Here is a 17,505-nt window from a genome sequence, read left to right on the forward strand (position 1 = left end):
CCCAGAAATGATATTCTACTTGGTTAAAATAATACTCGAGGCACAAGAAGTGCAATGACAACATGAGTATGCTTTGGTAACACAAACTTTTTTCTTTTAAACTGAAAATATGTTTCCATATTTCCCTCCAGAATATACTTTTCAAGTCTTCTTTTGCAGTCATGTGTATAAAATGCTACTGCAGATGTTTTTACCTGATAGGTTGTTCAACCATCCTCCCAATGTCCCATTTTCAACTTAATCATCAAAATTTACAGCATCAATGCCCTGATATTGTTGTCAGAGTAACAGAAGCTTTAGAATGAAACTCAACTAAAGCTCTAACAACAGAACACATAAACTGGAATAAAAAGAGCAAAACGAAATCAGTATTCTTCAAGACTGCAGCTTTTGCCAAGATGCATTCTAAATACAAATAACTCAGATACAAAATTTCCCTTCTCTGCAATACCTTGATTTATTTGCTATGAACAGAGCAGCTTTTCCATTTGAAATGAAAAACAAAAACTGATTGTCAAAGTTGTCTACCTCCTTTGCCACCAAACTAAATAATGGTGCATTTTTCGCCATTTTAAAACAGAAATTTCAAACGTCTAAGAGACCTCACTAATTAAACAGAATTTGAGCTGAGGACAGAACAGTTACAAAAACAGTAACATTTGAGGTAAGTGCTGTATAAAATTATTTCATTTATCTAAATGACAACAGTAGTCACAGGAAAGCCAATCCTATCGCTAAACTTGTAAATTGGATCAACAACCTGGTCCTGTGAATAAATCTGGAGAGGTGGGTAGGCTGTTTCCATGGTGCCCACTGTCAGTTATTTGAATTCCAAATAACTAGACAGGCGGAACCTGGCAGTCGGCCCAGTCTTTCTGTTATTCAAATGAGAGGGGCAACCTCCATGCAGCACCCATTCACATCTACCACATGTAGATAAAAAGCACTAACTCTTCACAATGTTGAGTTGGTTTTTTTCTTCCGCAGCACGCAGTTTGCTTTCAACGTTAACATACAAAGCAGTGCAATCCGAGTAGACTGTCGTGCCATCTGGACTTTTCATGTATGATTTCATGAAAATCTTTCTGCCTTCAATTTTGTCGATGTTTGCCTCAATGAGTATGGGGGATCTCAACGGAGTGGGTCTGGAAAATGGAACAAAACATTCGAACTCAGAAAATAGGACATTACAATAAACCTTCTTTCACATAATGCACAATACAGAAAAAAATGCTGACGAATATCAAAGTCTGATTTCTTTTTAACCCACTAACATGGCTGGAGGAAAGTGCACAAAAATGGCACTGTAACGTAATTCAACCCTGAGGTAAGGGAGCTTAAAGGCAGAGCTGAACAAAGTCTTGTTGCCTGTACTTCCTTGTCAAGCATCTTATTAATCAAAAAGTTTGCCTGGAAAGCTGTGTCCTCCAAATCTTGTTTTTCCAATCTTGACTGGGTACAATTCCTTTGCAAAACTAGAGGCAAAAACAAGGTGGCACGGTGGGCTCTTGCTTCAAGCAGTTGCGTCTCTCTAATGCGACCTGGGATTCAATTCCTGGCCCTGGCCGTATGTGACCAAGTAGAATTGTTTGTTGGTTCTCTCCTGCCACAGGGGGTTTTCTCTGGGTTATTTGGTTATTGTCCTTCAATCTTGAGCCATGCTCTGTGGTCCAATATGGGCCGTTTGGCAGTCACCTGTTAAAGCCGCCTCTAGATGCCTAGCGCTTGACCATATTATAGCTACATCCTTCGTAATTCACCTGTGCAGCTACCAATAAAGAACGATCATAAATAAAACTACCTTCCTGACTTGCTTACCTCTTATAGTTTACAGTCAGTGAAGCTGTGACAGCGGCCAATCCTAGTCCTTTGTCAGCAAGCACACCAGTGACGCTATCGTGCACTGTAGCAGTTGCACCACCATGGGCTAACCTTTTTAAAAGCATGGAAAAAAGGGGGGGGGGATTTAGGTTAGTTAAAAAAAAATAAACTGTATGCTGTACAAGCGAAGTCCGTTTCAGGATTTTGTGATTAAGGCTAATAATGAATTCCACTGAATAACCTTAGTGATCGTGTACATTCAATGGAAATGACGACAGTTTGACAAAATCAAACATGAATCACAGCACTGATTACAAACTGTATGCTGTGCAAGCGAAGTCCCTTTCAGGATTTTGTGATTAAGGCTAATAATGAATTCCACTGAATAACCTTAGTGATCATGTACATTCAATGGAAATGACGTCAGTTTGACAAAATCAAACATGAATCACAGCACTGATTACAAACTGTGTGCTGTGCAAGCGAAGTCCCTTTCAGGATTTTGTGATTAAGGCTAATAATGAATTCCACTGAATAACCTTAGTGATCATGTACATTCAATGGAAATGACGTCAGTTTGACAAAATCAAACATGAATCACAGCACTGATTATCAACCGTACAACGGAAAACTTTTGAACATACATGTACCATGCTGATGTAACACAATGTATTGGTTTCACCAAAAATACTGCAACATTGAACTTTTAACCCCCTACTTTAGCAGCATCTTTTGAGAGGCTGAATACATTCAACTTCTTTCAAAGGAGGGATTAACTGGCTGATTCCATAAAGTTTGGCATTTTCTCACCATAGAACTGAAATCATCCATTAAAAAGCATCTCCAGTTATTCCAGTTTAGAGTAAAACTAAGGTGATATAGTGAAACTCTCTTCTTGTGTTTACTATTACCCTACCATAATGCAGTATTCTTTGGGCTATTCTTCGCTCTCTGCACGCTGCCTCCATACATGTAGGCATGCAGAGCCTTCATCTGGCAGCTTTACACGATAAATATAGCCGGTTCAGTGATTCACGTGTATGCTGCTTAGTAACTTTGTGCGTACTGCGTTAGTTCTTTATAACACCATGCGATTGGACAATATTTCAAAAAGCTGCGCTGACACTGTTCTGACGTGATTGAACAAGCTGCCAGTTTGAGGCTCTGCTTGCCTACGGTGGCAGCGTGCAAAGAGCAAATAAGGTTACATTTCTGCCAAAACTAGACTTTTAGTACCCTTTTTTACAATGCACAAGTTTGCCAATCCGAAAATAAGGAACTGCATCACTTCTTTGTTTTTCAGAGACAATACAGGAGTGTCCTAAAACATCCTCAATACCGAGTGGGCACTGAAGCCAGTTTCTAATCACAGATATCTTGATGTTTTCTTGGGGAACAGGGTCATTTAGAGGAGTCAAAATCTCACCCCTTGGGTCCCTGGGCCTCCTCTCCGAACTGGCAAACACCCATCATCTTTTTCTCGTCTTTCTGTACGAACAAAGCGTAGTGGATCACACAACCATTTTCCGTTCTGACTCTTGAAAAGAGATACCGGGAGGGTTTGGGGTCTGTGTTGGTGTTCCTGATTTGCTCCCAGCCGCCTCGCTCTGCCCGGGCTCGGAGCTGGGTATACACCTGCTCAGTCTCAGGGAGCCAGGTATTCTGTGCTGAGCTTGCTACATGTATGTCCGATGCCAGCTGCATGCTTCTGACCTTTAGGAGCACTCGACGGAAAGGATGGAGCATCACCATGCCACTTCTTCCTCCATGAAAAATCTTACTGAAGGTCAGTTTATTGTTGAAAAGACTTGAATCTGAAAATAAGAAATATTTTCAATTTTGTTAGTAAGTACTTTAATAATGTTGTTCTGTCGATAGATTGTGTCTCTGACCCAGGAGGTTGCATCATGATGCAACAGTCTTTCCCAGTGGGCATTCAGACAGGAAGTTCTGAGTATTAACCTCTCTGAATCCTAACGAAAACTAACTCTCTGGACATTTTTGTAACACACATCTGAAAATCCTTCAAAATCCTCCACCGTGCTTCACCTATCTCCCAACAATAAACATATCCAAAATCATAAACTGACAACACCTCTCCGAGCTACATCTGTATTTGACAGACTTTTGAATGTTATTTCTGAAGCATAGTTGCTCCATGTTTGATGGTAATCTGGTAACTGAACTTGTGAATATTGTGGTCACAGTGTCACTCAGTCACATCGATGTTCCATTAATTTGTTCCCCAGGCCAAGGCACCGACTGTGCTGACTTCAATTTGGGCTTGGTCGTTCAGCCTCTCCCAAGAGATGGAACGACCAGTCTCAATGCCAATCACTAGCACTAGAGGGGAGCTTTGTGATAGGTACATGTTTTTACGAATCTTACAAGGTTAAAGTTCTAGAAGTAGCAGAAAGGCATGATAGAGTACCTATGTACATGTACATGAATACACACAGCCCTACATACAGCCTCACAGGGCTGTGAAATGGCTCTCTTCTGAAATCGCCACAGGATGGACAGGGCAGAGCTTACTACATCCAGAAGCTGTAAGGCTGTAAGTTTCTGTAAGGCCCACCTGTACTCGATCAGTGACAGATCAGAATATCTTCATGTTCTTTAGTGAGTGAATATCAGAATGTGTACAGTCCCCGGTAAATGCCGGTCATGCCCAGCAGCCTGGTCTTTTGTTCGGAGTACGGTCTTTTGTTACAGGGCCCTGTTTCCTTTGTCCGAGTTCAGAGACCCCGGCCACACATATAAACCATACGGCTCCGATTTCGAAGTCCCCGGCTGGTAGTGGTTAAAAATTTGTTAGATTCCCAAGATTGTGGGATACTTTACCCATAGATGTCACAACAGAAATTGTTTTCAGTCATAATTCTTTTATTTCAAAGTTAAGAGACCATTGGCTATCTCCTGAGGCTAACATTGTTTGATGCCATAATATTGATACTGTATTTTTACTGCACATTCCATTGTTTATTTCTCTAGTTTTATTTTTGTGCATTTTTGTATTTTAAGTCATTTTTCATCTAGCGTTTTTCTTGTATGACATGCCATACTCAGAAGGCATCATAGAAATATTTCTATAAATCCCGAATTTGGGACTGATAGTTTCCAGTTCGGGGTATTTCTTTCACAGGAAGCCCCAAATTGCCAGTCTATAGGGGGGTGGCTTCATTCAGAAATGTACATTCCATTGTTTATTTATCTAGTTTTACTTTTGTGCATTTTTGTATTTTTAGTCATTTTTTACCGAGTGTTTTTCTTGTATTTGTTGACATTTTTATGGAGACCCTCTCGACAGTGATTGAGTTTGCTTTTAAGTTTTAGGCTATCAGTCAGGGGTGTCAGCAAATATTGTTCTATATATTGATACACTGTATGTATCGGTTTTTGTATTTTGAGCTGGTTTTTGTACCCTGAGAAATAATAAATAAAATGAAATGAAAAATAGTACTCAACTTCGTCTCCATCTCTCAGGCTTCATCTTCAACATGCTGAAGTTCAAAACTAATCCCCGATTGTCATGATAATATGATGAATGTGGGCCTGAAGTGTTTCAATTAAATTGAAGAACTGCGGTGTTTGGCTCTTTTGAATCTTACTCGATGTTCTGTGGCACTATTGCGCTTACAACATCAAAATTAGGTAGGCCTTGTAAAAAACAGTGGAAGCCCGAGACGGAGCCGAAGTCGATTATTGGAAAACGGCCCCGGCCCCAGCTCTCCCATCGGGTTAACGAGTAACATCACACATTTCTAGGGCAGGGTCGCCAAATTTACAATCACCAAAGGAAGTAAGATTTCCGGTGATTTTATGGGGGGGGGGATTAAGAATAAGAGAAGTTTTACCTTTCAAACTACATGAAGGTGCAGGTCACTGTTGTGTTGACTTACGACCACTAAGTTCTCCCGAATTCTGGTTCGATGACTCAGCTAATGTCATCGGGCTTGTCGGCCGATTGTACAAAATACAAAAAATAGAGGGCGCACGTGTGGGAAATACGGAGCATAAAAAAGGACATGCGCTGCATACGTAACAAAAGGTTATCGTGGAACTAAGTTCGTTTGTCTCCCGCAGCACCCACACAGCACAGGGGGCTAGAAAAGGCAATTGACTTGGAGCTCTCATTGGCCAAATTTTGAAAGACTGAATGAAGCTACGAGACATTTTATTTATGCCTAACTTTTGCAGTGACGGAGGTACGTGTTAGAATTATCGAATAATTGTTTTTTAAGAGTTTCCATCCTACAAAAAGTCATTAACAAAGGGTTACGTAACCACTCTTAATACAGTTTGTAGACGGTTATTCCTTGATTTGATCTGATAGCCATGTCTCTGCTCATTTGGCGTAGCCACATGGTGAGGGTGGTACTTTTGGATGAACGGGTAAAGCGGTAAAATATATCGTGCCTCACGAATTTCGAAACAGCGGAAATAGTGTTTTGTCTCACCAGAGGACTAGAAATGCAAGTCAGGGCAGACCGGGGTATAATAAGGGCTATGGCGTCTTAAAAGGACTACAAAGTTGTTTGTGGGAGTTATGAGATATAGGGGTGGTTTTTAACTTTTCATTTCCCTCATTCCAAAAAAGTGCGTAATTAAAAAGCCCCCCGGCATATTGGATTTACCGATGGTTCCCATCGCTCGTCGCCCAGCGCCTGAACAGGGCGCCCCGAAGGGCTGATGGCCTTGCACGGATTTAAGTGAAGGAAATACGTCACACGGGCTCACAGCTAACGACGTGCAGAGCATTAATTTAATTGAGGGTAAATTTCTGCCTGGGCGCGCGAGCTCGCTCAATGAGCTACACAAGCGTCGGTTATCATTTCGATGTTTTTTTTTACTTTTTCTTCCTCGCAATTGCTGAAAATATTCTCACTACACTTTATTCGTTCATCCAAAATTGACCGAGATAACCAATGATTTCTATCGCCGAAGACACGTGATCAATGATATTTAATTACCACACTGTGATTTTACCAAGGCCTTGTTTTTAAATGGGGATCGGAAAACGGGAGACATGACTTGAAACCTGAAGCAAAATGATAATTCAAGAGCAGTACATTAAGGTCTACACTATAGCCGCTCTTTGTTATTACTTTACTTTCCCCGGCTCACCTCTCCTGTTAAATCCCTCTTTTCAATTATCTGGGGTCAAGTGTGATCGGTTGTCTCCTTGCCACCAATCTCCTCGCTGAGAATTTCACGAGATGACTAGGTTGACTCTTGAGGATCTTAAATTTGTTGGGAGTGGGAATTTTAGGGTACGATTCGATCGGTGATTAGTGATAAAAACTGTTCGACCAAGTGTGTTGGTCGAATGCCATCATCATCGGACATTGATGGTAGAACCAACAGCCAAGCAAAGAGTGAAGTTTATACCGGCAAGGGAGGATGGGGTTGCTTTTTACTGACTACAAACTGGTAGGAAACCTCTTGTGGCTCTTGTGGCCGACCCTCCTATAGCTTTGCTTCCGGGGGGGTTCCTTTATCTTTATTCCCAAGTATAAAGGGTTAAGAGCCTACCCCCCTCCCGCGTTACTGAAGTACCGTAACAAGTCCAAGTCGTTAGTTTTACGACCTTGGCACTGTCTGGGTGATCGATGGGGCAATTCTGATTAGAATCTGGATATCTTTGACGCTACTTTTTGGGTAATTCAGAACATTGTCTAATCAAGGCTAAATTCTATCCTTTTTTCAAACAGTCACAGTGTAAGTTCAAATGAAACAGCAACAGTTACCTTTCTTCCTTTTAATCGTCTTATGCTGTTCGTTCTCTTCTTAAACTTTGTTATTTATCCTTCACCTTCACCAGGCATGCTTACCAATTAAGGTATAGCTTTCACGTCCATTAATACATAAAATGCTGATTGTAAGTTACATTATGTTCTGGACAAATCTAGGTATTTGTGGCCCCATTCGACCTCCGAGTTACAGCATAAATAACGACAATTTTATGCAGTACTTATTTGTTGAGTGATTACACGGTTTATTAAGCATCGTTTACACGTAAATATATTTTTGTATTTCAAGATGTACTTGCAGCGTCGGGAAGACGTTAATTTTTTTCCATAATGGGTTCTGCCCTTACAACGACGCATATTCATACCGGTAACACTGAAGGCTCAGTGTTTGCCCAATAGCTCGCCAGGGTGGACTGGCTGGTCCGAGTCTGATGGAGCGGGTACTACAAACAATGTACTTTGTTTCAGGGAAAGGTTATGTTTTTTCCCCTCGTGACGGGTTTGTGCAGACATCTGCAACAGTAAAAAGGAGGTCGTGGGTTCTAGTCCCACCCGAGTAAGCTTGTGACTTTTTTGCAAGATATATCGGATGACAAACACTGATCGTACCGTTTTATGAATATACTTCAGTGTAAGGGCAAAACCAGTTATGAACAAAAAAATTTACTTTTGTGCAAAATTCATAAAGACACAATTCTAAAATAAAAGTTCAAATTTCTTTTGCTATAAATGTTTACCATTCTTCTTCTAAACACCGTGACACTTTTAAGTACAAACTAAGTTGAAACTGAATTACGTGCTCCAAATTATTAATGTGAGGTCGTTACTTTTTAAATTCAGTTTGTAAGTTGCTTTAAATTGAACCTAGTGACTTAGTTTGTGGAATGATTATGATGTTAATTATTTTTTTGTTGACGATATATACGGCATAGTCAGTTTCGTGTTGTGCCCGAAAAGCAACAAACCAAAGCCACCGAGGTGGCTCAATCAAACACTATTCCAAAATGGAGGAATGGCATTCATAATAAGAAGTGCCTCGGCTGCATGCATTTAGTATGAAGTAGTTCACCCCTTTCATTGAACTATTAAGTTCACCTATCTAACAAGACTCATAGCATGAAGTGCTATACGTCCAATGTCATGACAGACAGACAGCCCGACCGACCGACCGACAGACAGACAGAAGTAACCCGTTAAGAATTTACAAGCAAAGTTGTCTGCCTTGTTTTAGGAGACAAAATTCTCTTTTACCTCTCAGGGCAACTACCTCCTGCCTGATCAGGCTCAGCCATGGTTTGTTTGACATTTGATTGTCTTGGAAACTGGGGCTACAACTTTCTTTACTAAAAATCTCACCAAAATCGGAAAAAAAGTATATACAATTTTGACAGAAATAAATCTGCGTTTCCAATTTTCGACTTTATTTACTTAATTAATTAACCTTCAAAGGGCCGGGTAATTTTTGGCCCATCTCAAAGCCGGGGGGATCCCCTAAGAACTTCCCTGTGCCACTCTCGATTTTTTTGAAACTAGGCACGCATGTACGGACACTCCTTATCATTGCAACTGTCAATTTTTAATTAAATCAAGCGTATAGTTTTGTTATGATTTTAACTTCAGGTCTACATGCGTGCCAGCCCGCGTATATTAAGCACCACAGAGGAAAAGTGCATTTTTGGCTGACCTGGCTCGGAAAAATGCGCGGTGCGCAAAAATAGTATGTCCGATTTTAATAAAAAGTGACTTGAAAGAGTGGGCCAAAAAGTCCCAAAGGCTCAGCCCCTGAAAAAATATACACTGCGGCGATATCGGGAAAAACATCAAAGGGGCGCTTCCATCCCCTGGTTCTTTAGGATTAAGACACTTTCAAGTACTGAAGATATTCACATTTGTAAATTCACACATGAAATTTCTAAAAAATAGATACGAAAAACCTTTTATAACTCATGCCCATTTTGAAAATTTAACCTTTGTTTTGACGTACCCATGTTGAACATTTACTTTCTACGACTCGAAATTTTTCTGGCTGTTTCAGATAATAATAAAACTACCAACAATAATTGTAAACACTTTTCTCAGTTATAATAGAAAGTAGGTTTGCGGTAGCACCATGGACGTATCTCTTTTGTGAGTATCTGCGGTTCTGAAAAGAACCAGTGGTACTCGACGTTTCGAGCAGTATGCTCTGCTCGTCATCATCTGGCCTTTTTCAGAACCGCAAATACTCACAAAAGAGATACGTCCATGGTGCTACCTCAAACCTACTTTCTATTATACCTCTTCACCATGCAAACCTTCAAGACTTATCTACTTTTCTCGGTTGTTTCACAGTTTTAAACGTTTTAAACGTTCTACAGTGTAAGTCAGAGAAAACTGGACACTGTAAAATATGTAATGGACTTGCCACAAATGTTTGGAATGAACATGAAGTTTTTAATGTGAGGGGATTCTGTTTTGTTTTTGTTTTCTATCCAGCCCTTTAATTGCAGTTTGCGTAAGTCACATGTCCTCTAAATTTAAAAGCCATTGTCGTCTTTGCAGCCATGTATAAAACCCAGTGCATTGTAACTGGCACCAGGAGAAGCAGGGGATTTCCTCCAAAAGTACAAGTGAGATAATTTTCTAAATATTGCTACACGATAACAAAGTGGGCTGTTTCACTACAGTTTTGAAACCACTAATCACACCTTTAATAATTGCTTAATTTACTGTAAATGTTAAGGCTAACGGGATGGGTTAATAACCAATCTTGAAAAAGAATCCCGAGACCGTGGACTTCAGAACATACTCGGGCCAACAGTGTTTTGTTATGAGCAATATTTTTGATGAGAGCTGACAGTATTTAGCGATTATCAATCTTGCAACAAGTGTGCAACGGGTATACATTTATTCTGTGGTTACTCTTTCTTTATTCTGCCGAAAGGAGGAAACCACTGAACGAGATGAAAGGCTCTCTTGAATGACTATACGCCATACCGTATATGGTCAAATACACTGTGTCTCCTTCCCGCAGAACAATCACCGCGCTGCCAGAAACCTGCTCATTATTTCGATCAGGGCTATAGCTACGGCCAGAGACAATCCAGTCGCTATTTTTCCTAAGGTGAACCTGAAGGTCGCTGCCGGAGCTATGTTTGCACACAGAAAACATGAAAACGTAGGTGCCTGGTACATTACACGTGAATGTACCAGTCGCCAGATCGAAGTTAGTACCCGACAAAAGTGTCTTGGTCACCTGGAAGGGTAAACGAGTGTTGTCACTCGTTGAGACTTCTGTGTTGGTCGTCCTCGTAACGGTGAATGCGACTCGATGGGCGGAGGTATTTGGAGTCTCCCCGGACTCACCCTTCTGGCCTTTGACCCCAGTTTGTCCGGGAGGGCCAAGTAAGCCAGGTGGACCTATTGGACCTGTCTTACCGGGCAAGCCTATCCCCTCGTCCCCTTTTGGTCCAGGACCCCCAGGCGCTCCCAACTCGCCCATCGGGCCAATCTCACCTTTTGGGCCCAAATCACCTGCGTCGCCCTTTGACCCCGTGGGACCATACGGGCCTGGGCTGCCCGGCAAACCTGGTATGCCGGGTGTTCCAGCTGGCCCGTGGCAGCACATTGGGCACACCTGAGACCCAGGGCCATCACCTTCCGTAGGAATCGGCCCGTTAATGGAAGCCTGGAGCTTGATAGAGTTGCCCATAAGGATGGCGATCAAGAGGATGGGAGCAACACCGTGACAGATTTGCATCTATTAAAAATAAATCAGAGGAGAGCTAAAAAGAGTCGAAAGTCGAGTGTCAAGTTTAGAAATGTAAAGGGTATCCGTCACCACGTTTGTGCATAACTATCAATGCCATAGTTTGATATCACACAACCTTACGGACAAATCTCCAGGCCATGCAGAGGATGATATCACCCGAAACCCGATAAAGATACATCTTCTCCTTATAAATTCGAAGGGAGACCTAAAGGCCACCCTCCTCCTGCATTTATCAATCGTATCCAAATTTAAACGGTAACTTTATTTGAAGCTTGGGAGCATAAATTTCACGAAATGCGCTAACACACATATGCCTAATATACTATGTCTGTGATTATAATTTATTAAGCAGCGCCACCTAGTGTCGGACGGTCCCCGTAAGTATTGCCAAAATTGGAAGCAAAACTCTTTGGCTGAGTTCGGGCGGCTTGTTCTCGTATGTTCACGAACAGCTTGATTTGTTGTTCTTGGGTCAGCCGCTCGAACGCCGGGAACGTACAACCGGTTATTGCTGGTAGTTAGTCACAAGCAACATGCAACACGGTGGCGTCCATGTACGTTATTCGAGAGTTAATGTTGGGATAACTGGGCTGAATTTTTTTCTGTTTAAACAGGAATATTCATTTCTGTGTTATGAAGAATAATTAATGTTACTTTTGCAAAATTTCCTATAGTCTGTGGCTTTGTAAGCCATCACTCTACTTTTTGCCATGTTTGCAGCTGTTCAAAAATCAAAATCTCACGAGTTTTGCCGCGTGTTCTTGTAAAACCCTGACGAGGAGGCGGTGTGTGATCCTGTTCCGAGAACAGTGTTCTTGAGTCGTGTTCCCACCGTTCGAGCGCAAGAACAAGAAACGTGTGTCGAGAACAGGCCGCCCGAACTCGACCTTTAGTGGGCCGGGAGGGGGCAATTGGGTGCTAATCGGAAGTATCTACTTTTTATTTCCTGACTTCCTTTTCTGTAATTATCCTTTTTTAGGTGATTGGACTCAACCTAATCACCTTTTTGAAATTGTACACGATTCCATTTTTCTCTTCCTCGTCTAGAGGTGTAGACGGTATATCTGTCTCTCGGTAAAAATGTCCAGAGGGACGGAAGTAACTAGGTGTTGTGTTGATGAATTCAGTCCACAGGAAATACGTACAGTTTGATATTTGTAGCCCTTCATAAAGCTGTCGAAATGGGGGGGGGATGTGAGATGTAAAAGTGGCGCAGGGGAGATAAACGACTAAACCTCGACTTTCTGGGCTGCGTGCGCATTCCCTAGCCTGGTAGCGTAGAATACGAAAATGACGCTGATTGGCTATTCAGAATAAAATATGTCCAGTTCGTAAGAGTTACGTCACTTCAGTTTAAACCACACCCACTGCACATGCACTGTACATCGAGTTACATACATTGGGTGCGTTCGATTAGCTTCCCTGAATACACCAGTGTTACATTCAAGGAAAGCCTCAAAATAAGACTTATCGAACGCTGCAGTGTGTTTTCCAAGGCATTCTGGGAAAAAGGTCAAGTCCCCGCCACGTTCCATCATGTACGTCCATGCTCGAACAGTCCATCCGTGACGTCATTACACTTGGGCAGCCTCCAGAGACCCGCTCGCCAGCTGGGGTAGTAGTGGCTGACACCAGGGCAGGCATGAGGATCACGTGATGGCTAAACGAACGCTCTGGTGTAAGTTTGACTGACACGTGTAAGCTAATCGAACGCAATCATTGATCGCCGTTTACGTGGAACCAACCGGAAGTTAACGCACAACTTCAGCCATTGTCTATTCGAAGACTGCTAATCATGGCGTGTGTGCGTGTATGACGAAGTCACGAATCGGATATACGTAAAGTGAATCGCACGTGTTTTTCAAAAGCGTCACGTATCGCGCCCATATTATTCTTCTGCACGTCAAGCACGCGTAAATCTGCGTCATGCTTAACACTTCGACTACAATCCTAATTTCAATCTCCCAAATTGTGGGGTTTTATTAAACAATACCAGCAGGTGTTACGATTGTTCACTGTTGCGAATCAATATGGCGAACGCATGGGACAGTTGACTGCCCGAATCTCTCACCAGTCGTTGCCTTCAGCCCGTGCCGCAGCTTACGAACTATGGTCGAAAGTTGGCCCCGTCAATAGCGTCCACGTATGCGCCTCAAGATCTGGGCTTCAAGCCAGTAAATGCTTACAACTTGAACTTACGTGCGCACGACTCGGTCGCCATGTACACCCGCGTCCAGGAGAGCCTCCTCATCCGATCGCCGTGTTTGGACGTAACGGGCATTTTAGAAAAAGTATTGTGTCTGTCTAAATGCTGCCTGAAAGCAGTTGAAATAAAGTGATATTCTGGGCGATAGACCTGTGACGTTGCAGAGGGGACACAAATCAGTACCGTTGGGCAGGGGGACAACTTTAGCTGGGTAGCTCCCTCTCCTCCCGCCTTTTCTTCTCGTCTTATTCATTTATTTATTTAGTCGAGGGGGGGGGGGCTGCGCCCCTATGCTCCTGGATCCGCCCCTGCTACCCCCCCCATTTATGCCCATGCCTACCCGAATACCGATCGAGTACCGAAGTGACTACGTCATGCGCACAAGAATGTTTGTTATAGGCCTGTCACGGTCATAGATAGTCAATTTTTATTTGTTGCGAACTGATCACTGATCATGTGCTACAAGTGCGCATGCATCATTCACGCGTCGCACGCAATGGCGATGTTGCCCATGTTGCCGGGAATTATTGTAGGGGATGTGCTCTGTATGCGGGACAACGAAGCACTCTGTCTGTTCCGTCCTGCCCTGGGTCCTGTACACCACCACTGCAAGCTGATAGAGCTGATCAAAGCAGCCACGAAGCGAAGTCAGCAACACTGCCCGTTTACCTTTGGGAGCACGTATTTCGTCCAAGGAATAAAAAAACTTTGGGCGACTTGACTTCCTCTGGCATTACTCCAACCTCTAAAAACTGTTACAATATTCTTCTATGCCATCATGCTTATTCCCGCTGCATTTTCCGCCAAATCGCCCAGCGTTTGTTCATGGTACCAACGTTTCATTATATCCTTTTCCCCTCAGTTTTCCCAGGGCAGACGCCCCCTTGCCCCATCCCTCGCGACACCCATTTTACATTTCTATTATAAGAATTCACAAAAGATATACCTACCTTGCAGTCGTCTCCCGAATTGATGCCCTGGTCTAAAAGGAAATCCTGGTGTCTTGAATTAAAGCTGGGAATGATGTCGAGAAAAGCAGAAAATTTCATTCCATAGCATGATGGATAACGGTGTAAAGAAACGTAAACCAAACTCTACAAAGTAGCTTGCTACTCACAACACAGGAACAAAAACTCCCAAGTAACAATGGCAAAATGTGCAAAATGAAAGAAATGAGAGTATAACCAGAATGAGAAAATCAAACGACGGAATCAAGCCGTAACAAGCCTTACTACCGAATCTGACCGAGTCCCGAATCTGGCCGAATCAGGCCGACCCTAGCCTATCGGAGGGCGGATTCTCATGGGACCAAATTCGGATCTGAAGTTCATATATTTGTATTCCGAAAAGAGCTGTTTTTCTTACAGCCTCACAGCCAGAACTTGGCTGCTGCATGCTTGAGCTGAATTTGGCGTGACTGTCAAAAGACTCAAATGGGAGATTCCACTAAATCGAACTGAGGCTTTTGATGTTAAGGTCATTTTGAAGTTCGTTTAATGCACCCTACGGCGCGTGTGTATCGAACAATTAAATAGGTAAAGCATCAGACAATTTGAAAGTGTCTCGGAAAAACAAGCGCCGTGCGACAACTCCTGATGAGGGATCAGCGCGTGAACAAAATGCCGTTTGGACTATGTCAAAGGAAAACGTCTCGGCCATTCTCTAGGTCTTTTAGAGTCAGTGTTTAAAGAAAAAGGGCGTGGCCGTATTATTTAAATTTCAAGTTAGCTGCGGGATTGAAAAGGGCGAAATGTGGGAAAAAGTTCCGTAGAGTTTGAGTTTGGTTAGACCTCTGCAATCATGGATCACAGACAATTGTGATTAGTTTCAAAATAATTGGCTAACCAGGAGCTCCTAACAAAAACTGGCGCCTTAAGATGAAAGATGCCAGGCCTTTAGTGCATAAGCTCTTTCTATTTGTTTTCTCCATTTTCAATCAGAATCTATATACATGTAGCATATGCTGATTCTAAACCCTCTCGAAGTTTAACAGCCGATAATATCGGCTATCAAACTTCGCAAGGGTTTGGAATCAGCATGTTATATAGATTCTGTTAAAAGTTGGAGTAACAAGTAGAAAACTGCTCCAATTCTTTTGAGAGTTGCACAGCCAAAGAGCCGCATATTGTGAATTCGCCGTCGGATTTAGAGAGTTGTCAAACACATACACTCACCTGAAATGTCTTGCCTGTACAATGTTTTCTCAGGAATCCGTCTCAAGTTTGGAAAGGAGCGGCGGTCGTTCTGAGGAGCGGAGCGGCCGCTCAGGCCTTTAAACTGGCCAGTCATTTCCTGAGCAGTGACTGGCGAGCTTGGCCTGGTTTGTGATTGGCCCCTAGGAGCTGTCACTCGTACATAATATGATCACCAACTGTCAGTTCAGTTGAGCGGAAGCTTTTTTAATACTTTGTTGGCACTCGGTTTATTCCTATTGTAACTTGTGTCACTGACGCTTTAAATTAAAGTGGCCATTTTTTCAGTGAGTATTGCTGGGATGTTAGTTGGACATGAATAAAACATGTCGTTCTGATTGACACACGCAAACCTGTCAGTCATCGATCACTCTCTTGTGGTCACCGACTTGTTGGGTGACTTACTCTGATTGGTGGATATACTCTGACGGCCAGCCATACGATATTTTGGTGCTACACATTGTGCTAGTCCAAGAGAAGATTGCTTAGTTTTTGTTAGTGTTTAGGTGACGAAATTAGGGGAAAAGAAACAAATCCAGAAGTGACGCCTGTTGCGAGCAAGGCTTGATCGAATTGATCAATGGACGCATTATTGTATAACGCAATTTAATTGGCGAGGTGCAGTATCAGAATTAAATTCGGATGTATTGAAACTTTAAATTTTCTCACATTATCACAGACGGGTTAGAGTTTTGAAATTTCCTGTAGTTCATTTGTTTCTTGTGTGATTGACTTCCGCACAGCAATTCTTCATGAATAAAGTGCAATATGTTTTATGTGACTGGCAGGAATGGGAGTATTATGCGGCATAATGTGTGGTTCAGTCTGTACTTCTGCTTGAGCCCCAAATTCTCTTTGATTACCATTAAATGACTATGAGCAAGGAAACGGTACAAATAAGGGACAAACTTCAAAACAGGCGCAGTAGGGCGAATGGTGCTCAGACGTGATGCTAAAATTAGGCTATATGTGTCGACCCCAGGATTTTTTCTGGCATCTTTACGTTATACACACGTGCAATGCGTATTAACTGTGGTTGAACTTACGCGGAAGTGTGATAATGTATGGAACGGTTGGTATTTCCTTCCTCCATGCTGTATATTGACTTGGGCATCTCGGACTGCCACAAAGAGCGACAACAAATATGGGAACCCTGAAAGTATGCACGGCAGTACTGCTGTCACGGGGGGGGGCAGGATATCCAGCGGAGGGGGGGCATGTACCATGGGCGTAAATCCCAGAGGGACGTGGGCATATATCTTGCTACTTTTTTACCAGGAGGGATGGGGTATTGATTGAATTATCCCCACCCCAGTCATCTTTTGAGGGAGAAAAAAGTAAGCAAAGTTTGAGTAATTTTCCGGACTTCACATGCAACAACTAAAGTGCACTCAATGACACTGAAGAAGACAGAGAAATATTCATTTGGCTCACTTTCTCAACAGAATAAGAATACGATTGACCGAGTACGTCGGAAAACCGCCCAGCGAGTGATAGGTAATTTAGACTTGCAATCCTGGAATAAATGGTTTGCCACACAGACGGTTGCCAATTAGATCTAATCATATTGAGAGACCCGAGTCACCAACTTTTTCACTGTTCTATTTTTAATCGTTCTTGTATCAGACTCCGCGCACTACAAACACACTCTCTTTGCTCTCTTCAATCGTTTTTTTCCCAACTCAACAATAATTCTGTAGTCAAGTGGTGAAAGCATTGTAACACGGATGCTGACTATTTTACTGTTATTGTCTTCCTTGCCTTTATTTTGATTTGATTGAT

At 42.5% G+C, this 17,505-nt stretch overlaps 2 protein-coding genes and 1 long non-coding RNA gene across 3 annotated transcripts in view; 1 reads left to right on the forward strand and 2 right to left on the reverse strand.

Annotated features, from left to right (window-relative positions):
* The window catches only part of LOC147799224 (uncharacterized), a 159,531-nt gene that overhangs the window by 120,693 nt on the left and 21,333 nt on the right, over positions 1–17,505 (forward strand). The gene's annotated exons all lie outside the window — the stretch shown is intronic.
* LOC110990482 (acyl-coenzyme A thioesterase THEM4-like) lies at positions 433–5,801 on the reverse strand. Its single transcript, XM_087137397.1, has 4 exons — positions 5,679–5,801; positions 3,248–3,635; positions 1,819–1,932; positions 433–1,145 (listed from the first exon to the last, which is right to left on the reverse strand). The coding sequence occupies exons 2-4, from the start codon at positions 3,571–3,573 to the stop codon at positions 947–949; spliced, it is 639 nt and encodes a 212-aa protein (XP_086993523.1). The 5' UTR covers positions 3,574–3,635; positions 5,679–5,801; the 3' UTR covers positions 433–946.
* LOC147799229 (uncharacterized) lies at positions 7,796–15,770 on the reverse strand. The gene is made up of 3 exons (XM_087137384.1): positions 15,706–15,770; positions 14,482–14,545; positions 7,796–11,313 (listed from the first exon to the last, which is right to left on the reverse strand). The coding sequence occupies exon 3, from the start codon at positions 11,311–11,313 to the stop codon at positions 10,483–10,485; it is 831 nt and encodes a 276-aa protein (XP_086993510.1). The 5' UTR covers positions 14,482–14,545; positions 15,706–15,770; the 3' UTR covers positions 7,796–10,482.

The sequence above is a fragment of the Acanthaster planci genome, linkage group LG05 (assembly GCF_054643075.1).
Source record: "Acanthaster planci isolate LZ-2023a linkage group LG05, COTS_SCS, whole genome shotgun sequence".
Classification (NCBI taxonomy): domain Eukaryota; kingdom Metazoa; phylum Echinodermata; class Asteroidea; order Valvatida; family Acanthasteridae; genus Acanthaster; species Acanthaster planci.